The sequence below is a fragment of the Diadema antillarum genome, unplaced genomic scaffold, assembly GCF_040938485.1.
Source record: "Diadema antillarum isolate AM-2024a unplaced genomic scaffold, OU_Dant_1.0 seq00000754_RagTag, whole genome shotgun sequence".
In the NCBI taxonomy this organism is placed as follows: domain Eukaryota; kingdom Metazoa; phylum Echinodermata; class Echinoidea; order Diadematoida; family Diadematidae; genus Diadema; species Diadema antillarum.
The window spans coordinates 907399-931919 of NW_027271647.1; the positions used below are offsets into that span (position 1 = coordinate 907399).

Genomic DNA, 24521 nt, shown 5'->3' on the forward strand with positions numbered 1-24521 from the left:
CAGCTCTAGCAAACTTCTTTTGTGATGTCATAATAACAAGCACATATGCACGCACCCTGGCATTACTACAGACTGCGCGATGCAGAGAGAAGACAACGAAGGCAACGTTACTTAGCAACACCTACACACTTTACTCTTGATGACAGCTCAACTTCGGTAATCTTCATATCAATGCTAACGGTGATCGGCGGTATCATCAACAGCGCCCTCTACACTACCGGGACTATGCACCTTTAATGGTATACTATATACACCTGTACAGTATAAAGTGCACAATGATCTAAATGTGTCATCCACTGTAACCATGGTTACCAGTGTCACATATGTCATCATAGGCTGACCTCTTGCAATATTCAAAAGTGAAATAAAATGGTAAACAATATGATGTTTGCAGAGAAAAAAAAAGAACAACAAAGAGCATTTAAAGTCTTTAAAACAAACCTTGGTCTGTCATATCGGAATTCAATACATTATCAAGGCACATTCTTGATATTTATAATTCTAGCTTTGATCTGTATTATTTTGTTCACGTATAAATTACAAATGTATAACACACACTTGAAAACAATGATTATCATCATGCTTACAATTTTCTTTGTCAATCAATCTATTGTAAACTTTAAAAAAAAAATGTTGAAATATTGTATACAGGTATTTCAGTATTGGTTGAGAAGTCACAATGATACCTTCACAGTTCAACACATGGTAAAATTTATATGACAAAATGTTGTATTTTTAAAGATAGGAATGAGTGGTCACTCATTGCTATTTTTCATCTGATTACTGAACATATAGGTCATGGGTTCTGACGCATGCAGAGTTTCATCTGAAATCGCACACGATACTAAAACAGAATTCAAGTCTTTTTTTTAATGCAGCTGTACAATGTACCTGTACACATACAGCTGTACATCTAGGCTCTGGCTTAGAGTCCAATTACAATCAATTTCTTAGGTTTTAGCTGATTTTTTTTTCTTGTAAAAGACCGAGTGGAATTTGTAAAATACACACAAAGTCAAAAGTACTATTAAAGGTTTTTTATTATGTTTGTCAACAAAGAAAAACAAAACAAGCTGTGCATTTTCATGCCGTAAACCGACAATATATAAGTTCACTACAAACAAGTAACATTTTGTCAGAATCCTGACCTTTTTACAACACCAGAATATGCATGTACACATGGGGTGTAGTATTACAGTAGAGTACATGGAATACTGCTGCACAACCAGAAAGGAAGGCTAGAAGTCAAAATTCCATTACTTAGTGTAGGATGCGAGAATAAAAGGGTGGCCTCTGTTTACATTTACTGTTGGGGGAGATATTGATCAATCTGGTTGCAATCGAGACATGGTGCCTCCCCAGGGCTCCAGGCAATCTAGCTTGATTTCAAGACTGATACTCTTTTTTTTTTAAATCTAGAATACCATTGTCATGTCATTGACTCATACCTTCCAGACTACATACATTGATTGGATATAAAAAAAAAAAGACATTAAAAATCTCTATGAGATTTGGAAGAAATGCTACGATTAAATGTACTCAAAATCTTGAGAAAATTCACCTCAGGGCATAGCAGTTGCATATTGTATGCTCACAGCTACGGTTGTACAACCTAGTTTGGAGAAACATTCATTCCATTAGCTTTCTGGGAATTGGAACAAGACTATTATACAAAGAAGCAATATACAGCTCTATGGTTGTGTACAACAGATATGCCCATCAACCTTATAGTATTAAATTCATTGAACAGGAAGTTCAAAAATAGATCTTATAAGTCAGTCACATCACTACACAAAAAATCATGCCAGTATTTACAGTAAGGAGATACTGCTCTCTACACAAGCAAAAAATCAACATGATCTCTTTGTCACACACCCTTATCAGTCCCACTCAAATTATGCTATACAGTGCTGTAATACTGACATCAAATAGTGTAGGCTGTAGGTATTATCCTGTTCCTACACTACTATCTTCACATCTTCGCCAGATTAAGCACACTTGACTAATTAAAGGTCCTGTTTACCTTTGGGAGCAGTGATTTAAAAAATGTTCAAGATATCACATTTAATGCATACGTGTAGGTCTGTTGTATCACAAAACATCCTACCATATAAAATTTTCGAAATAAAGCCTAAAATATAAGGAGATATCAGTGTTTTTCTCATTAAACCGTAACTGTAGATGGTTAATAGTCTGGAAACATTTTTATTATAACTATTGTTCACATTTTGTGTAGTTAACAAGACTTAACATCGATTCAAATAGGGATTTTTTTTTACAGTGGTTGTTTCTATCTCTAACTCTCATTTTAGAGTACATGTTGTACTTCAAAGCACTAATGCTGGGTTTTTGTTTCATCTGCAAATGGTAAATTATGCCTTTAAGATCAGCACATGACTGCCTCACATACAAATTCAACGAAGACTCTGTATGAAGTCATTGAAGGGCATACAATAGAACGTACCGTTTTCTAAACACAATTTTCAGCAGCAAAATTTCAGCGAATTTCAAAAACCTGCTCTTACAGTATGAGAAATGTGGGAGAATGAAATTGCAATTATGCAAAGAAGTTGTCACATTGCAAAATCAAGACTATGACTTTAATCAGAAAGTTTGTTCGCTCTTTTTCATCCAGTGGTACATTGTATACTCTGCATCAAATACGTTGCGGCCAAACAAAGTGTCATTATCAGCAAAAGTACCATTCCATTTTTTGAGTGTTTTGTTTTTTTAAAGACACATATTTTAATACAAGACTTACTTTAGGTGATCGTAAAACATTACACGTGCATTTGAATCTGCAGGCCTGTGATACTGTCAAGTTTGTGCACAGTGTTTCTGGGGTTAAAGGTCAGGACAAAACTTTTAATTCTCAGAAATCATGGACCCTCCAAACAATGTTAGTCAGTTTATTATTCGATCACTGTATAACAGTTTTCATTCATTTGTGTGTACACATGTCTTTGTAGGGAGCTAGTAAGTAAAGCATACAATTGTATATGGTGTGTAAATGCCATGCATAATTTAGAATGGTAATCTCTAATGATGATGGCAATTACAAAGTTAGGCCACAATTTCTGTCTTCATTGCCAAACACAAAATGTGATTCAATGCATAAAAGTAGCTCTACATTGAGCAGGACATCTAAAAATAACAATGTTATCAAAGACCTACTGAAATCAAGTATGAGATGATACTATTTTAAAGAAGGGAGAAGGGTAAAGTAGGTGGAGATAAGAAGGAACAAAAGCGAAATTGTAAATACGAAGGCATAAGAAGCAGGCAGTGGGAAGAAAGATTAAGAAAGTGAGTCTATTTTTCTGCCAAGCCGATAAAAAGGCAGGTGCATCTCTAAAATTGGTACCTTGGGCCCTGCATGCAACAATGGAGAATTAAAACAAAATACCTCCCATCCCCCCCCCCCCCACAAAAAAAAGTATTATTCAGCTTTACTTTAGGACTACAGCATGCTTTAAAGAAATCTATCATTGTTTGGCACAGTGTGTACATCATCATGTGCTACATACTGTACATGATATGCATGTCAATTAATTCTCGCTTCCCACTACAAGCGTGCAGTAGAGCAGTGCTCAGCTTTTAGAGGATTTCTCTTGTTTAAGTATCACTTCTACAAAGCAACTTTACATCCATGAAATAAGTTTGTTTCTTTTAAAGAATCATGGGTTTATTGAGAAATAGCAGAATCAAATGTAATTCTGAAACATTTTGTGATCGCCCATTAGAAATGTCCACTCCCTTCCACATATAAAATCACACGGCCAGATTGTAAAGCTGGATGCATGCAGTGTGTGTGACGCGAAGAAGAACATGTCTACATAATTAACTTCTAGCAAAAAAAAACAAAAACAAAAACCAAAACACAACAACAACAACAACTCATCCTTGATATTGAGATAACAGCTGGTAGTCTACAGAGATGCAATAATACCTCGTAGCTTATTTTAATAACAGTCAACCACTTGACCAGCTGAGTCTCTCTACATGTATGTGGATTCATTATACTAGCCATGTATCATATGCACTTGGTATTCACCACAACTGTTTGTAAACAGACACAATCACAATTTTGATGTTCATTTTGAATGACTGATGATGACAATTCCTATAATTTGGAAATCAATAGAACAGGGAGGATCAAAATTGGAATGCTAACTTGTGGATGCAGGTGTCATGTGGAGTTACTAATGAAATGAAAGAAAAAAAAGAGAACCCCAGTCCCAAACAAACTATTCTAAGATGGAGGAATAAACTATGCAGCACTAAAATCATGTCATATACTCTTCACAGTCACTTCAAAGGAACAGTTTGTCAGATGTAAATCAATTTCACCACAATGGTATGTTATACTTTTTACCTTTTGCAGAATAATTTTCTCTGTTGATCACTTGGTAATTCAGCTACAGCGGGAGTAAAGTAGTCACATCTTGACATCATGGCCTACAAGTATTTATTGCAACGTACATGCACTCAATGATATTCAGCATGTCTGCTACACTTCCATGATAAGTTATTGCTATGATAACCATTACATTCCTCCTCCTGTCATAGACACCCCATCCAGAATCAGCGCAAATGTAAATTTATAGCCCATCGAGTGACTGGGACTTGTGACTACAAAGATGACCATCTTATCATTAATATCAAAATCATCCCTGCCCCCCCCCCAAAAAAAACAACAACAACAACAACAACAACAAGAACACTATTTTGAGTGAAATGAGAACAGTAATAAAACTCTAACAATGTATTATATAAATTGCAATGAAAATATACAGCACCAATTCAAATTCATGAAATTCTAATCAGTTGCAATACAGCACCAAACCAAAAACATTTTAAGGTTTCAATTGCAGTTGCTGAGACAGAAAAATATATCTGATAGTTTATTATGGTGGGTGATATCATGGTTTGCATGCTGATTATGTTATTAGGCTTGCCCACAGGGATTTGGTGCTCAAAGGGCTAGAAATGCCAAGCTGGATGAAGTCAGTCAAATTATAATTTCATCCACGCAAGCAGACCCGTGCAACGCATGAGCTACTCCATCTCAGGAAGCGCTGACTTCGCTTGATGAAAATTACTACAAAGCCATGTAACTATATACAGGGGGGGGGGGGGGTATAGAAAGGTGGGAAAAAAGATGGAGAGAGAGGGGAGAGAAAGAGAGAAGGACTGTATCAGAAAGGAATAGAGAATAAGATGTAAGTATGAGAGAGTATAAGGATAGACAATAAACAGTGACAGAAAGATAGAAAGATAAAAAGAGATGGGGAGAGACAGGGAAGACAGAGAGAGAGAAATAAAAAGATGACCAAGTCAGAAGGGAAAGAGAAAAAAAAGGTTACTGAACAGAAAAAGGAAAGGGTATTATAAAGGGGATGAGAAACAGTGAGAGAAAGATAATACAGTGGAAAGAGAGAGAGAGAGAAGGGCCGAGTCAGAAAGGAAAAGAGGAAAAAAGAGAGAATATGGAACAAGGAAAAAAGAATGATACGGGAATGCACAAGTCAACAAACAGCAGATTTCAGCTAATGTATCGAGAAACATGAGACTAGGAAACCGTTCCAGTAGAAAGGTTGAGAGAGAAAGGGGGAAAAAAAAGAATATTGAGCAAAGAAAGAGAATAAGGGAAGACACATCGACAAACAGCAGATTCCATCTCTGCATGAAATGTAGAGAGCTTAGTACACAACAGACTTTTTTTTTTCTTCTGACATGATATTCATGTCAAAATCTAGTGTGCTTGCCTTCAACCTGTTTGTCTCAGTTGTTCAGATAGATTGGGAATAGTCTGCATTATGCAGACCCTTTGTCAAATGTGTGTAAAAATACCCTGAAGTTGCAAATGACCATAATTATACGCCACACATACCCATTTAAAGACACAAATCTCCTTTGATATCCCTATCAGTCACAGTGAACAAAGAATTCTCACTGAAACTTCTATTATCATCTATATAGGACGTTTTAGCGGCGCATTAAAAACGCGTATTGTAGTCCGCTCAATTTTTACCGTTCAATATCAGAGCATATTGAACGAATCGCATAGACCAACGCATTGATTTCCCCATAGGCTACCGTTGTTACTTCAGGGTTCGAAATTGGCGATGGTCCGCTGGCCATTGGCCACCCAAAATCATGTCGGACTAGCTAAAAATCATAAAATTCTGAAGTAACTAGTCCATCTGGCTAGCCAAAATATTACTTCAGTGTCAAAATTGATTCTAAGTAGTCCGCCTGGCTAGTTAAAAAAAAAAGTTAAGTGCGACCTCTAACTTGCCGTTCAAGATCACACCATATTCAATTCTGTCTCGTTTATTGCGTGAGCGCTTGCTGAATGCGCAAACGCTTGCTACTAGTGCGCGTCATTTTGTTACATTTTTCACAAGCGCGCAAACATCTTGCTAGTTGTTTGTTTCATACGCAGTTTTAGGGGCTTCCCCTTTTCAGCGCTGGGATGGGACTGCCGAGTCAACTTCAAAGACGAACTCGTAGAAGTTGGGTAATTTTGTGCAGTTCATGGTTGCTAATGCTGTACTTGATTGCATAGATGCTAATAATTATATTGGATGGTCTTCATTCATGGAATACCAGGGAACATTGCACTCGTTAGAGTCAATAAATTGCACTCATCTTCAATTCGCGCAATATTGGCCCTAACTTGTGCAATATTCCCTGGTAATTCATAGCCATCCAATACAAGGAAAAGTAGAAATTACGCGGTGCGTAAAATATGTCCCCGCCGGAAGTAGCATTTAGTATCAAAATGTACGATATAGGTCAAAAGATCAAGGTCAAAGGTCAGAGAAGTCAAAGGTCAACATTCTGTGTAGAAGTTTTGAAGCCCTCACCTAGTGCCATCACATAAAGCAAACGGAATCGAAATCGGGTAAGAAATGGCGAAGGAGTAGCATTTTGTAGCCAATGTACAATATAGGTAAAAAATCAAGGTCAAAGGTCAAAGAAGTCAAAGGTCAAAATTCTGTGTAGAAGTTTTGAAGCCCTCACCTAGTGCCATCACATAAAGCAAACGGAATCGAAATCGGGTTAGAAATGGCGAAGGAGTAGCATTTTGTAGCAAAATGTACAATATAGGTCAAAAAATCAAGGTCAAAGGTCAAAGAAGTCAAAGGTCAAAATTCTGTGTACAAGTTTTGAAGCCCTCACCTAGTGCCATCACATAAAGCAAACGGAATCGAAATCGGGTTAGAAATGGCGAAGGAGTAGCATTTTGTAGCAAAATGTACAATACAGGTCAAAAATCAAGGTCAAAGGTCAAAGAAGTCAAAGGTCAAAATTATGTGTATAAGTTTTGAAGCCCTCACCTAGTGCCATCACATAAAGCAAACGGAATCGAAATCGGGTTAGAAATGGCGAAGGAGTAGCATTTTGTAGCAAAATGTACAATATAGGTCAAAAAATCAAGGTCAAAGGTCAAAGAAGTCAAAGGTCAAAATTCTGTGTAGAAGTGTTGAAGCCCTCACCTAGTGCCATCACATAAAGCAAACGGAATCGAAATCAGGTTAGAAATGGCGAAGGAGTAGCATTTTGTAGCAAAATGTACAATACAGGTCAAAAATCAAGGTCAAAGGTCAAAGAAGTCAAAGGTCAAAATTCTGTGTAGAAGTTTTGAAGCCCTCACCTAGTGCCATCACATAAAGCAAACGGAATCGAAATCGGGTTAGAAATGGCGAAGGAGTAGCATTTTGTAGCAAAATGTACAATATAGGTCAAAGGTCAAGGTCAAAGGTCACGACTGAAATTCTGTGTAGAAGTTTCAAAGCTCCCATGTAGTGCTATCATATAAAGCAAACAGAATCAAAATTGGCTCATAAATGACAGAGAAGTAGCAAATTGAAGATTTTGATCACACACGGACGCACACACGAACACACGGACGGACACACACACGTACGGAGCCCGTTTCATAGTCCCCTGCTCGAACTCGTTCGGCGGGGACAATAATATAAATGTTGTTTCTGTAGTGACAAATCTTTGCGACAATGAGAGTAATTATGGTGATGGTGCAGTCAAAAAGTCATATACAGTAATCTTGAATTTTTTACATTATTATCATAAATTACTTCCACTACTAATATTATAACAACCATTATCATCATTACTTCAAGTTCTACTGCGACAATGTACAAACTACTGGTATCAATCTTACTAACTACTGCTACTTTGTACCTTTACTACCACAATGAAAAATAGTGGTAATTGGTAGCAAATTTTATTTCATTTCACTTCATCCGTATCACTTCCAACAAAGAAAAATACAAATTACAGTCAGACATTTAAATGTACACAATTAAATAGTTTCATACAGATGAAGGACTGACAATTATAACATGACAATAAAGACGAAAGGATTCAAACAGATCTACAGCTAAACACTGGTTTTTAGAATAACTATCTGTACATCTGCAAACCTCATAATAGATGAAATCATAAATTCTACTTCTTCAAGAAGGTTTGCTTCAAAATCTGGTAAGATTAGCATGGTACAATGTGTATCCTGTAGTCATGAATTGATGTGTTATGTACTTTGAAGGGGATGAATTTATACTATTAACATAGTAGATTTGAAGTACAAGACGTACAGCTTTACAATGCACTTTGATACTGTTGCATGGAGCTCTTCTTTGTCTTTAAATAATTTCTACACAAGCTATTTTTGATAGTCATGCATACTTTACTTGCTGCACCCATCAGCGATGCAAGTGTGTAATCGCTTTGCTCAGATTTCTAGTTCTATCAATGCATAATTAAATGTACAACTTGTATGATGTGGCCTTCAACTATCGCTTGCAAAGTTTTGTTATACATAAGAATCATAACATGCTGTACATTGTACATTTCCACATCTATAGTTTCATGGGACTATGATTTACATGTATGCTTCAAGATGGCCATTCTGTGCTAGATGTATATCCATCATTTTGTTTCAGTGCACACAGAGAAGCCACCTCTAGAGGCTTCTTAGGATGAAAAATGTGCCAATAATCACTGATTTCAAATAGTAGACAAAACTACATAAACTGCATTGTGGGAAAAAAAAATAAGGGAGGGGCACTCAATAGGCAGAACAACACAGATTTTTTAAATATCACTGGCTACAAACCAAGTCATTAAAATGCAGACTCTCCTAGGTACCACATGTCTCTAAACACTGATTACACCCTGGCAAAAACAAAATCGACATGAGAGCTTTTCGCTGTGTGGTAATTTTCACTGGCCGTTGGCAATTTATGAACTATACGCCATCCAAGATTTCCAACATACACGATCTTGATAGACTGATATTTCTTCTTTCTTTCTTCCTTTTTTGCTTTCATCTCTTCCTCTCTAAATCTCCCTATTTTCTCTCTCTCCCTTTCTTGTTCAGCTTTCTCATCTAGTTTTGCAATGTCTGTGCTCTCAATAAAAGCATTTGGGCTGAACCCCTACTACTCTGGGTTGGGGCTTGCTGCTATTAGACAGTGTGACAGTATAGATTTTGAGCAAGTCGTCTATGGAAGATGGTAAATTTTGAAGGAATGTACCTGGACACTGTGAATAAAGACATGCTACCTTAATGAGATTACCATTAAAAATTTGCATATTTCATCCACACACACAAAAAAAGCAAAATAATGATTTTGTATTCCCAGACCCTTATACATAACAATTACAGCCACAACATACTTTTTTTCCCACAATCAATATCAACATTCACAAGCCTTCATGTCTTTATGTACTCCTTTTGAATTCCATGATCTACATGTCTTTACAACTGTATGTACTCCTTGTGTATTCAGAGATCTTTGTGTCTTTATGCACTTCTTATGAACGCAAACATCTTCAAAACATGAGAAACTTCTGACATATAAAAATCTAATGCATGCTGCAGTGAGGAATATGAATTTTAAAACATTCATCCTTATGGTACGACAATTAAGCACTGCTGGTTTTGTTTGTTGTATCCTTTAAATACAGGACCATACTTTGCATGGAAGCATTGCATGACCTATGGTATGAGGTAATGGGCTGTCACACATAAAGTAAAATACACTGTATGAAAACAACATTTCCAGTACGTAACTTTCCTGCATTCTGCAAGTATGTTGAATATTGACAACCCAACATTTGGGAGTCATCAAAAATCAGCACAATCTGTCACACAAATTCAAACAAACAGTTTAATTGGCATTCACAGCTAACACAATTTCCAAAACTGGCATAGTTATCTTACCTGTGGCAGGCTGAATCCTATTTCACCAGGTTTGATGTCACTAAAAGAGCATGTTGTGAACACAAAACTCTGTCCAGGACCTGTGTACACTTCAATGAACCTGTTTGTGTATAAAACAAAACAATACAAAACAAAACAAAACATTTATATAAGAACAATAAAAACTTTGGTTCATTACGTACTGTAAAAGTGGAAATTTTCGCGGTGTTGAAATTTTCGCGCATTTCGCGCAACCAGAAACTAGCGCGAAAATAAAAGCACACGAATATTTTTGTTTGCCATTTGTTCCTGTGCGTGATGTCGTGATTCCGCGGAATTAAAAACACGCGAAACTCTTCTTACCCACCCGAGCGCGAAAAATTAGTCGCGCAAAAATATCCACTTTTACAGTATACACCTACAAATGTGTATTATTAAGTCAGATATTAAAGCACACTGTATACTTCCTCATAGATAACCCTTCAGGTCAGGCACCTTATTTGGACTTGACAGGCCTTTCTACATTATACATAAGGTGTTTTGGGGGGCTTTTTTCAACAAAAAAATTAATTCCATCACATACAATACATTTCTTCCTATTTTGTGATGCTAGAAAATATTGACAACCTTTGATCCTTGGCCAATAAAGATTGACAGCTGAGAGACAGAAAGAATTTCCCATTTATAGAAGAATCTACAGTACACATGAGCTGGTAAAACTGTGCCATATAATGTTTCTAAAATTGGCATATTAATAATGATTAGGTCAGACTTTGACCTTAAATTATGACTAGTGACAAGTTCAGAGTCTTAGCCAGAATCAATGTAGTAAATTACTCATTGCACCATAACCTTGGCCCAAATCTATTCAAATTCCATACATGCTCTGTAGCCTTTGAACAGAATTTCCCTATTAACTTCAATTAGCAAGTTTAGCCTATCGAGGAAGAGTTAATTTTGCTCTAACATCAGTTCCCATAGACACCTGTTCAAGTACATTCAGGACTAGTCCTCAACGGGTTAACTATGGAAGTATGCATATCTACACATTACATTGTATCTCATTAAAGGAAACCCAAACCCAAAGAGCAATGTGGATTGAGTGAAAGCAGCAACATTATCAGAACACATTTTATGACATCATGTGTGGACAACAATATAAGTAAATTAAAGAAAATTCAACATACTCTCACTTTTCTAGCTTAATGAAAGAGCACATGACTTACCTCTTTCAGAGAGCAAGGGGAATAATATTACCCTTAACTCATGCATGTATGTCAACACGTTGACTGAATGTGTAATTTTCATGAAAAATGAATTTTTGTGGAATTCTTCTTTTATTTTCTTTATATTGATGTACACATAAGCAAGATGTCATAAACTCTAGGGCCTGAATTCACGAAGGTGGTACAATTGAAACCATGGTTTAAACCATGGACAATTTGTATGGAGCGCCAAGTGTCGACGTCGAAATGCTATGCTATTCTAAAGCCCTAAATAGCACATACATGTAAATAAAGAGAGAGGTGTTCAATAACTTTTTGATATATCTGAGAAGTGCTGGGAAGTCAGCACATTGAATGATACCCTGGGAATCTGGAGATGACTCATACTCAATTGCATGGGGCAACTACATGTATACCCCTCCCTATAGGAACCTGGTATAAAAAAAAAAAAATCCTCTTAAAAAGTTGAGGAGTTTTTAAAGATCTCATAAAGAAAAGATTGACTGAGGGTCAACTTGGACATCCAACACAACTTAATTTTTTACCCTCAGTTCAATGCCCTATGGGACAGGAATTATGCAATGGACAGAGACACTGCAATACAAATGAAAAACACTTTCAACAAAATGTATTAAGCAAATAGTTTTAATAATGAAATATACTGGCATCATACGTTTATCATCTTGTCACACTTTAGGCCAAGTAAAAAAAGAAAGTAGTTTCTCGTCCGGGTTTTTTGAGCAAGGCGATGAGGGAGGTCCTTACTATTTGATATCTTACTATTTTTTCGAGGATTGTCAAAATGAAAGTAATATGTGTTTCTCGTCCGGTAATTCTGAGAAAAGTAACGAGAGAGGGCTTTACTATTTTCTATATCCAATTTATGAAATGAAATATCACTCTGTTAAGTGGTAGCTGTGTTATGAGAGACCAGGTCCCAAGTGTATGTCTTGCCTGCACTCTGTGCATTTTCAAACAAATAGATATAGCATACTTGAAATGAAACTTCATGCATGCAGAAATACATTTGCTTTTTCTTTCCATTACAGATGTCAAGGGAAAATGACCATCTTAATACTGGTATTTCGTGTTGTAATGGCATTTCTGATACCAGTGTACTTGCAATTCTGATGTATTGTGCTATAAATTGAAACAGGTATAAAACATGTCTTTCAACAAATGTACGACTGAAATAAATTCCATGATATTCAAAACACTGCTTTATTTATTATTGTGTTTGTGACATTTTGTGTCCACACAGCTGGTATACAGTGTATGTATAATTATGCATTTCTTCACAGGTATACAATTGTAGCACATTCAACTGGAAACTGGCTTGTACAATTGCAGATGGATGTCAAAATGATACGATTTATGGCTTTATAGCATTAAACAAAGATGTTTCTTCATGTTCTAAAAAGACATTTGATAATCACTCGTCATTTGGATGATGATTGTACAGGTGGAAACTCGATATAACGAGATGGTCGGGACCGGGTCGTTTTCCTCGTTATAGCCGATATCTCGTTATATCAGTAGGCATAAAAGAAGGCATAACATAAAGACATTAATTTGCACACGTGGGACTACCCATCATCTTTCAATCAATACCAGGTACTGATAACTGTGTCTTGGTAATGTGTGTGAGGTAATTACTCACCTTTATGGGTAAGAAGATGTTTTTTTCGCCAATGAAATCCGATATCAAGAATGTTTTTCTTATTAATTGTAGAATATATGTTTGAATTTGTAAATCTACATAGCTTGCGATTGTGTCAAGATCGTCTGTGGATTGGTATGTGGTTATGGTATGGGTGTTGTGTGTGGAAAGCTTGAATATGGTCTGCACAATGCTGTGTGTGTGTGTGTGACACATTCTGTATGTACATTATAACTGCATGTGTGTGTGTAGATGGGGAAGTCCCTACGTAGAAAGCCAATCACAGCATCAGATTGCCTCACACTTGCTAAATGTCATGATGATGTCATGTATACGGCCGTCCCGCCACATTTTCTGCATGTATCAGTGCGCAAACACACACATACATACGCGTACAACATGCGGGGCTAGCTGTAGAGTGAACTGTCATGAAGAAAATGTGTGTGTACAAGACAGTTTTTGGCGCATCGAGCTTTACAATCTCGGACCGTGATAGCACAGGCGAAGTTAAGCTTTACCCGAAGACATTTTGCTTTACCTCGCTATATCAGGTTTGTATTGGCTATGTTTTTCTTTGTTTGGAAATCACAAAATTTATCTCGTTATAGCAGTTATTTCGTTATTGCCGATCTCGCTATAAGAGTAGCATTTCACATGGACTTGTGTGGAAGGAAATTTGGGACCGGAAAATTTCCTCGTAATAACCGATATCTCGTTATAGCAGTGTTCGTTTTATATACCGAGCTTCCCCTGCCCTGTATACCACACTACAGATGTTACGATTCACGGCCGTGTCCGTGAATTTACGTCGTAAAGAAAAGTATCCCGCAGAAATACGATACAAACGAGAATCCGTGGAAAAGTTATTTATTTTGTAGATACACCCATTTTACAATTCCACATTTGCTGGAAAAGCGCACTCATTTTCTCTTCAAAATACATCGCCGTCACTGGAGATGCAACGTTACAGAGCAGAGTGTACGGGCCTCTACACATTCGAATGTGTTCATGCGTGCGATGGGGACCCGATTTGGACAGCTACAGACACGGCCGAAAAAATAGTAAATATAAAAAAAAAAGTCGATGCCGCAACTGAAAATCGATGCGGGCGGGCAGCGGGCTGGGACGAGAATTATGAATTTCTTGGTATTTTCAGCGCCATTTTGAAAATAGTAAATAGTAAAAAAATCGATGCGGCGGCCAAAATCGATGCGCGCGAGGACGAGAAACTGGTTTCTTTTTTTACTTGGCCTTATCAATTATCACTATCTTCATATTTATTCATTTTATTTTTTATTTTTTTTTTTTTTTTTGGGGGGGGGGAGGGGAATGGTCTGCTTTGTGTTGTTTCTGGATTTGACCCACTATGTTTTCATCTCTCTCTCTCTTTCATCTTCATCCATCCAACAGAAAAAATAAATAAATAAAAAATTGAGCATCATGTACTTACTCAGATCTGGAGAAGGGGTCTTTGTCTGAGAGCACAGCCCTGTTGGTAAGGGACAGCTTGTCCGTTGGGCAGCGGACAGCCTTCATCTCCTAACATGTTCATTAAAAGATGGAAAAGAGAGAGAGAATAGAAAGATTCCATCATGGGGGGATCAAAATGACCACAAATTTTTCATCTTCAAATGTGATATCTTGTTAAAATCAAGTACTACAATGTATACCTATACCTGTATGAATGCTATCAAAGCAAATTTTACACAATTTTGATATAAAGTCATCATTAAGCAGATTAAAGCAATGCCACACGACAGGTATGCAAGTATATAAATATATAATAAGCATACAGATGGGCAATTCCACGGTAAATGGGTAGTTTTATGCACTCTAGACATAGAGCAATTTCATTTGAATATATTTGTTTTTATCATCTTTTTTTGTTTATTTCGTGAATGAATGTGGCAAGGTGAAATAAAATATTCAACCTCGTTGAGTCTTTTTGTCATTTTTTTGTGATCTGCTGGTTTGTTTGTTTTTATTTAATATTGTTGATAATGTGCAAATTTGAAATAAAAATTGACATAAATTGTAACTTGTATAAAATAAATTTTCTTAGAAGACACGCACCCTGGATGGATTATAATTCAAAATTTATCGTCAATGCACCGAGAAATCATTTTCTTGTTCGCCCTGAACGATTACACGAGTTTTGAGAGAGTGGAAAGCAAGCTGGACCAAAAAGGTCGGCGTTCTGTCCTACTTCAGTTACGTACGTTCGGCCTCAATTTCGTTTGGTTTCCAGGCGTCAGAGTGCAGTTATTTTGTGTTACATACACTTTGCTGACCACAGTTTCAAGTTAGGTTTCACTAGTTCAACAGAAGATTAAATCAAATATTTAATATCCGTATTCAAAGTTACCAAATTCAATTTTCTGTCCACGCCGCGAACGTACGTAACTGCTGGTTGAGACACTCCAGAGTCGTTCGATTTAACACGGAAACGCCGACACTACCCTGAAGTTAGACATCTGCTTTCGGTTTCGCGCCAAAAGCATAGCTGTCTTTTCAGAACATTTAGTTATCTAGCTTCAGCTTCCGTTTCTAATTCTGTCCAGTATGTTACGTGCGTTCAGTGGGTACGCTCCGCTTGGTGGGACGCACGAACGGTGGACAGAATCGACAATCGGTCTTCGTTACGTGTGTTCGCACGCGCGTAACTCAGACAGATCGTTCCCATGTCTTGCTTACCTGCTCGTTTCGCGCCGTTCTGTCCGAGGTTGCGTATCGTTCGCATGAAATTTCCCGTGTTATGTGACTTATGTCTGCATTGCGTACAATCCAGCATCGACTGCTCAGATCTGAATATGACGGAGGTGATTACGACTCTCGCTGACAAAAGGTAAATTTTGCATTCTAGAGTAGAATCTTCCGTATTTTTAGGATTAATGGCCCTGCTGGCATTATTAGAAATTCTTTTGAGATTCTCTGTATGCTTGCTTTCACTACTCGTTTTCGAGTTCACACGGACGATAACTGAGCCAAGTCCCACATGTGTTATTTTTTGTCAGTAAATTCTTCGTTGCTTCCAGCTTCAAACAATCTTTCTTTTCATCTTTTCGTAATATTTTTTCCTCAAAATAAAACCAAAATGACAGTGACAGAACAGCAGTGAACGAAAGCTAAGTCAAGAGTGGTACTTAAAATGGCTGAATACAAGTTTAACTCCACTGTCCATCGTGAGCTGACGCACTGTAACCGTGTTAACGTTAACTCGCTATTCAGTTTACGAAACGAGTGTAACTGTAACATTTTAATATTGAATTTCGAAAGCCAGGCTAGCGCTACGCTAGTGACATGAGTCCTAAGTGCAAGTGTAACCACACGATATCGTTAGTGTATGTAGACACCCATGATCAAACAAGTTAGAAAAGAAAATTTACCAGGCCTACATCGGGACTTGGCTTGATTTATTTCTGCCTAAGCAAAGTGCAAACTCGACTTCTAACGTTGTTAATGTTGTCCTTCATCCACATGAGCTCATGGATTGCAGTTCTCTCATGATATGATTAATTTATTTAGATTCTATTTCTATGTTTTGATATAGACTAGACAACTAGCAACTGATGTGAGAAGCTGTGCTGCCCTGTTCTGCACCTTTTAGTAGTGATTCAATCTGTGTCTTGAGTGACCAGAGCGTCCCTTTGATCATCATGCTGATGCCCAGCCTGTCTGCTTTCCAGTGTTACGGTGAGGTGTATATACATATTTTTGTGATTTTGCGGGAGGGCTCGTTGGAGCTGAGTGACCCTGACTCAATGTACAATATGTCCATAACACCCTGTCTTTTGTGGCCTGGACAGTTATCTGTGCAGAGCCTCATTCCAGCTGTCGCACCATCCACCATGCATGTTTGCTCTTTGCTGGCCTGTGTCGTGTCCTAAAAACGATCCCTGTCATGAAATCAGCCCCAAATCTTTCTGCTCTAATAAATATATGACATGACCAAAGTTCCGCAACTTCACTTCGCAGAAATTCTGCGATGTTATGTTTATTTACAGAACTATTTTGTATTTATTTAATGAAGATTATAAATTTGTATTGCATACATGAATTAATGACCACTAAGCAAATTGTGTAGGAGATATTAAATCTCTTTCTACAGTGGAAAACAAACATTACAAGTAACAGTAATACCTTTCAAAGAAGCCATGACCTCCATATTTTTAATGCCATGCTATTATGTATTGTAAATATTTTATTTGTAGATGTCATAGAACTGGTACATGTGTAGTCTTCATTTTGTTGTCTTCCATGATATTTTGGTCCATTGTCATGTAGCCACATGTGTGCATGCACTGTATTTGGGGTTTTCTTCTGATACGATTATCACTATAGAAGCTGCGTGGCCCTGTTCTACAGCTCGTGGTGGAGATTTTCTGAGTGCCCAGAGCATCCCTTCATCATGACTAGCCTGTCTGCTTTTCAGTGATAAGGTGTGAATGCATATTTTAATTTCATTATGTAATCTTCCTTTTTTTTTTTTTGGCCAAAAAGGCTGCTACATTGGCACTCTTAAATATATTAAGGGTGCATAATATATATATATATATATATATTTTTTTTTTTCCAGACCATGACAAAAAAAAAGAAGTTCCTTTTATGTACATGACTAGTTCTTATTCATTTTTAAAGTATATAAATTTATAGTGCATACATGAATAAATGATTGCAGAGCAATTTGTGTAGGATGTTTGTAGGAGATATTGAATTGCTTTCTACAGTGTGAAACAAACAGTGATTGTTACCCTTCAAAGATAGAAGCCATGGCCTCCATATTTTTTGACACTATGGCATATTCTTTTTTATTATAAAGATTTTATCATAGATATCTTTTTGAATGATTATGTACAATTATAGTTAGCCCTCCTTTTGTTGTTTTTGGTAATATCTTTATCCGTTGTCGTGTAGCCATATCTGTGGTTATCGGGGTTTTCACCCTATGTTACTATCATTCTATTTATAGAAGCTGCATTGCCGTGTTCTACAGCTTTTGGTGGAAATTTTTTAAATCTCTGAGTGCCCAGAGCATCTTTTCATCATGCCAAGCATGTTTGCTTTCCAGTGATAAGGTATGTATGCATATTTTCATGAAGTTGCAATCAATTCTCGGTATCGCCAGTGCGCAAAAAAATTCTGTGCATGCTGAAGAGCTCTGTCACAGATACACTTTGGGATTCTTTTGTGCCCTTGTTCACTTCTGGTTGTCTCACGCTAAGAGGTCGCAGTTCCCATATGATTCAATGGAGTTAATTGTCTGCTTTTCCATTGCCATCCCTTTTTTCTTGGTTAAAATTCAGCTTAAAAGAGTTGGAAGTTTTTAAGTTTTACTGATTCAATGTGCTGGTCACATGATGGAAAGCGAAGAAATCTTCAACAAAAATACCTCTGGATAAAGATAGAGCATGATCTGAGTGCATGAGCAGCCAAAACCAGGTCAAGTTTGTCCTGTAAGCTATCTCATAATGCATCTAAAACACTGCTCTCCGCACGGCAACTAGGTATTGGCGATACCAAGAATTACACCTATCCTTTTTTTTTTTTTGAAACTTTGGCCAGGAAAGGTTGCTAGGTGGGTTGATAGATTGGAGGTCAACTTTTATTTTTCTATGATAAACATACATTGCTTTTATGTACAGAAGTATTCTGTATTTATTTCCCAAAATCTATAAATATTGCGTACATTACTAAATAATCAAACAGAAAAGAAATTCAAGAGGGCAAACATTGTGCAGAGGTGTTGATACTCAATTGCTGTCTGCAGCAAAAAATAAATATTACACATTACCTTTCGAAGATAGCGATAACTCACGGCCTCCTCCAAATTTCTATAATCCTATACAAGTGTATTCAAAACTTACTGGAAATGTTTTATTATTAGATGTCTTTGAATGAAGATTGTTAGATAAAACACAGCTCTTCAAATTGGATGGCTACACATACTTTTGTTGTCTACAGTAACAGTTTTTTTTTTCTAAAATTCCATTTTTTTAAAAAATAAGAGTCTACTGTATTTGTAGTTTGTGTATTTTATTGCTTGGTTTACGGAATAACTATGCAGCAAAATGTTTTAACTATATTTCAATTGCGGGTGACATGTACATGGCTTTTGAACAATCTTTTATCTGCACTCAGTATGTAGGAATATTCCAAACTTTCAAAAATTGTGATAAAACGAACTCAATATATGTATTTGTTGATTATGTATGTATAATTTTTTTTTTTTTGACAGGTAAAAGACATCCTGGATGATGACTTGATGGGGAAACCAAGGCATGGAGTTTTCAAGTGGTTGTTCAAAGACAACCTCTCCGGAGAATCTACAAACAATATCCTGTGCAGAATGCCTGATCCCATTCTCTTGGAGGAGCAAAGCACCACAAGACAGCAGTTGCTGTTTTTTCTTCAAGTTGTAAACTATATCAGATATGACTTGAGCTTTTAATTTTTTGCAAGATACAATGTACTAAGAAACCACTTATGAAATTTTTATGAGCATACAATTCTACAAGGAATTCAAATTTTAGCTTATGAAACATGGTCTTCAAATGGCTGAGGTATGAAACCACAAATTAAACCAATGTTAATTAAATAGAAGATCTGGGTTTCAACTTTTATGGGGATCACTTTGTTCAACTTTCTTTTTGGATATCTCAGCCTTTTCAAAACTGATTTTCACTTAAGTAAACTTTCAATGCCTTTAAGAGAACCTATATGCTATTTCAAAAAGTTAAAAGCTGAGTCATCACCTAAATCAATACTTACCATCCCTTTTGTTGTAAAGGAAGATATAAACAGGGATACAACTGAATAAAAAAGTTGTTACATTAGCTGCTTTGTTTCTTACTGTGGCTGATGAACATTAAGGCGATACAAGAACGAACAATGTATGTTGATTGAGTTTGGAATATGATGACTGAAATTCCAGGATGGGCCTTATACACCATTTGAATGCATATGTATCGAATGGGCGGGCACATAAAAAGGGTGGGTTTTTTTGTGCGTGTGTTTTTTTTTTTTTTTGTCTAATTTACAAATCAACGCATAGATTGTAAAGTTAAGAGTTCTCCGACAGTACCTGAACATTTCGGAAAGTGTTATTCTTCGAAAACAGTTGATGGCACATTAACTTTTTTATGTTTCTTACTGTGACTGATTTACATTAAAGGTCCAGTTTACCTTTGGGAGCAGTGATTTGAAATATGTTCAAGATATCACATTTGATGCATATAGTGTCAGTCTGTTGTATCACAATATCCTACCATTTAAAATGTTTGCAATAAAGCCGAAAGTATAAGGAGATATCAGTATTATTCTTGATAAACCATATGTTTCTTAACTATGGCTGATGGACATTAAGGCGATGAAAGAGTGAACAATGCAAGTTTAATTCTTGTTTATGGAGCCTGTATGAGCCTAGATACACCATATAAAAATGTACACTGCATTGAATTGGCAGGCAAAGAAAAGGGTGCTTTCAAATTCATGGAATTTTTCTGTCAAGATGTTTTCACTGCTGTCAGGCAGAAGCTTGGTGGTCTAGTGGAGATGACGCCTGTCCGGAGATCAGGGGGTCGTAGGTTCAAATCCTGCTCGAGTATGTACGTCCATGATTTATTATTTTTTTTTTCTGCTGTCAGGCAGAAACTCGATGGTCTAGTGGAGATGACGCCTGTCCGGAGATCAGGGGGTCGTAGGTTCAAATCCTGCTCGAGTATGTATGCCCATGATTTTTTATATCATGGCTACTATAGAAACACTGAACAATTCAGAAAGTGTCATTCTTTGTGTATTGATTTCCTATTAGGATTATTTCCTTAATGAATGTTACAACTATTCATTTTCAAATGAATGTAAATTGAAATGAACAGATTTAACTGTTGCACTAGTTATCAAATAACAGTTTCTTTTCACATTGATATCAGCTATTGGTACATTAACTGCTTTATGTTTCTGACTGTGGCTGATGGACATTAAATGCAATAGAAAAATGAACAATGCAAGTTTTAATTCTTGTTTCCAAAGCCTGTGTGTTGATTGAGTTTGGGATGTGATGACTGAAATTCTAGTTAATTCCTTATAAACTGTATCAATACATTTGTATGTAATTTTGTATCAGTAAAAAAAAAAATCACTTTAGTTTTAAATTTGGACAGGCAAATACAATCCACTTGATTTACATGTATGTGTATGTAGGAATATCAATTCAAGGTGTAATGGACACGAAATGGTAACTGCTGACCCAATGACAACAGCAAAATGCTCCTTTGCATACAGTATTTCGATATTTCAGCCTTTGTATATGCTGCACATTGTGGTTTAAAATGAACTACACAATATACTGGAGAATGGGAGTGTATTGTATACCTTGGAAATTAAAAAACTCTGTAAAGTTCAAGTTTCTGTCCTACTCTTGTGTTACATACGTTCACCACTAATGCAGTGATACATGTCATATCATGTACTTTGGAATTTCAAGAAACTCTATGCCAATGAAGCTTTGGCTTTTCCTCACACACACATGCACCCATACAGATATGAATATGACAACAGTTTGCCCGATTATGGAGGAACTTAGTACAAACATGATCTCACCTTTCGGATATGATGCACAAATTTTCTGGCATTAATCATGAATGCACACTTCAAAATGACACAAATAATGAATGTTTTCACAAATATGGACACCCTAAATTGTTCTTATCATAATGTATCAGCACAATAAATAGTGTCAGATGATTTGAAATCAATATTTGTATTCTTTGTATGAGGAATCCATCATTCCAATATTTCTGTCCTACTCTATGTGTTACACGCGTTCGCCCCATAGCTATTACACATGTCTTACTTACATACCCACTCAAGCTCTATTTGAATACAAAGTTATCTTTTCCTACTTAAAAATATTTAATATAGGTATTAGGCAACCAAACTCTGAAATATGGATACTCTGAAGACAATTTTAATTTTTCATGTTTTTCCAACCTAAAACTACCCATTTACTGTGGAAATGCCCAGATGCATTTGCCTGGCTGTTGTGTCCATACTGGTGTCAAATTTATGGAAGCTACTTGAAATGTACTGATTTGCCTGAATGCATGTACAACAGAATGGCTGAGCCATAAGAAGCTACTTTTGAGTGCCAAAATGCTGCATGCGTTATAAGAGCCGCATAATATGTGAAGTCTCATGTATGTCATACATTGAATCTATTGCCTATTAGATCTCCATACTTGCCAGTCGATGAATTGCACCAGTACAGGATGTTCTTACAATATTCATACAAAAGTGACACTGAAATGAATCAATTCCATCCATTTGATGTACATGCTAAATGCAATCGCTCCATGCACTCTACGAAATCACCATGATGATCTCAAAATTGCCTAAATATCTAAAATATTCATTGCAAGCGTAGATGCAATCTCTGAGCTCATCAAAACAAAAACACACAAACAAACAAACAAAAAACCACCGAAAGACAAAACCAATGCAGAGTAATAAATTCAAGTAAAACAGACAGATTTAAAAAAAGAGAAAGAAAAAAAAAAGACTTAGTTGTTGATGAGGAGCAAGTATATGCTGCTTCAAAAAATAAAAACAAATTGGTACTGGCACTGATGGAGATGAACTTCCTCTTCAGAGCTTGAGTTTTTTGTGTGTGGGGGGAAGAAAAATGCTCTATACCACAACAGTCGTCATGCACTCTTACACATCCAGATCCAGAAATGGAATTCATATGCAGCAGCAGTCAACACACAGTACTCAGTAGAGAGGCAAAATTTTACTATTACACTGAGCTGATTCTCCATTCTGTTCATTTAACACCTAACTTCTAATATTGTTAGTTTGGCTTGAAACTTGTTCGTTCACACACACACACACACACACACACACACACACACACACACACACACACACAAACCAACAACAACAAACCTCATCCTCCCCAGCCTAACCCCCCACAAAAACCCCACATAAAACAAAAGCAAAAAAACAAAACAAAAACAAAACATGAACAAAGCTATTTACAGTCGAAGCAAACTACATGCACATCATATACATTCAGACTCAGTGTAAAGTTTGGTATCAGGTAACTTACCCTCATAGACATGACTAATTAACTGCACGATCCGTGCCTGAACCTGAAAATATAAACAGAGTAGAGACACATCTGAAAAACATATTGTAGAATTCTACACCTACTAAGTAGAAATGAACACAACATTTACCAGACGACAATTGGAAGGGGTCTGGATCATGCAACATTTCAATTTGAAAGCAATTCTCACCATCTCATACAGTAATTTCCAAAATGGTATTCCATCAAACTTATGTAGGCCTACAGTAGGCTACACTTGTACGTCTCCATTGATGCAAATATTAAGCTAGGGTGAGTAACTCTTCTCTCTCACCTGAATGCTGCACAGTACAGGAATGTGCATGTAGACAGTATGCCTTTATGAGGTATCTTACTGTGGAATATGTGAGTGGAAAGGCATATTGTGCAATGTCTTCAAGTAAGAAAGGGAGCAAACTTCAAACGGACGGATTTGGATATTCGGCCTTGAGTGTTGTAAACATAGGCAACAATTTTGAAACAGACTGTTTATTAGGTTTGTTTGTTTGTTTTTCCAAGAGTGAACTGCAAATCTTAGTTCCTACATTGGACTATTAAGCACTAACTCTCAAGTCCACGCTATGATACTGTAAAACGAGGAATGTTCGCGTGCATTTTAATTTCACGAATTTCGCGAAAATTTCATGCCACGAAAAAGACTGTCGGCTCCAATTCGTGAAAATTTCGTGCCGCAAATATATCATGTTTTACAACTAGTCCCTTTGTAAGTGGAGGGAATGCACAGCAGCAAATTTATATGTGACCAAGCCACTGATAGACAGTGGACGAAGGAGAGATCTGGATAAGATTATGGTGACTGCATGCTGTCAATGAATTGAATTTCCACCCATTGATAATAAAAAACATAAGTAAAAATATTGTCGTCTCCATGTCCATTTCTCCTGCATTACAACAACTAGAAAAGCACTCTGAGAGCGCAGACCTCCGCCAAGCAGCTAATTTCCACCGATGATCTTGCTCGTCTACAGTGATCAGTGATTTCCACCCACACAGCTTATACACTTGTACATCCATCGCCCCATTTCCCAATAGAAGCCTTTGTTACGTCATAAACCCTCTATTGCACGGCGCACCTCGCCCTACCAGAAACTAGGGCACATACTTTATTGCGTGTATGAAAACCTCAAAAATGCACAGCTTGAACTCTTTAACGCAATAAGTTCATTGACCCTACCTATCAAAATATCAAAAATCCTTGATAAAATCCATAAAAGCTTCTGGATCACTACCAAAATTTAATAATTTGTTCCTTGTGTC

General features: G+C 36.7%; 1 protein-coding gene and 1 long non-coding RNA gene across 2 annotated transcripts in view; one reads left to right on the forward strand and one right to left on the reverse strand.

Moving 5' to 3' along the window:
• LOC139738573 (vesicle-fusing ATPase-like) overlaps positions 1–24521 on the reverse strand; it is a 54219-nt gene that overhangs the window by 28579 nt on the left and 1119 nt on the right. Inside the window, exons 2-4 of the mRNA XM_071649192.1 lie at positions 23226–23268; positions 14571–14659; positions 10256–10355 (exon numbers count right to left, since the gene is read on the reverse strand). Of these exons, the coding sequence (XP_071505293.1) occupies positions 10256–10355; positions 14571–14659; positions 23226–23237 (201 nt within the window). The 5' untranslated portion in view covers positions 23238–23268. The remainder of the gene's footprint in view (positions 1–10255; positions 10356–14570; positions 14660–23225; positions 23269–24521) is intronic.
• Positions 17463–19460, forward strand: LOC139738572 (uncharacterized). The gene is made up of 3 exons (XR_011711455.1): positions 17463–17559; positions 18090–18195; positions 19356–19460. It is a non-coding gene; the product is annotated as an uncharacterized lncRNA (long non-coding RNA).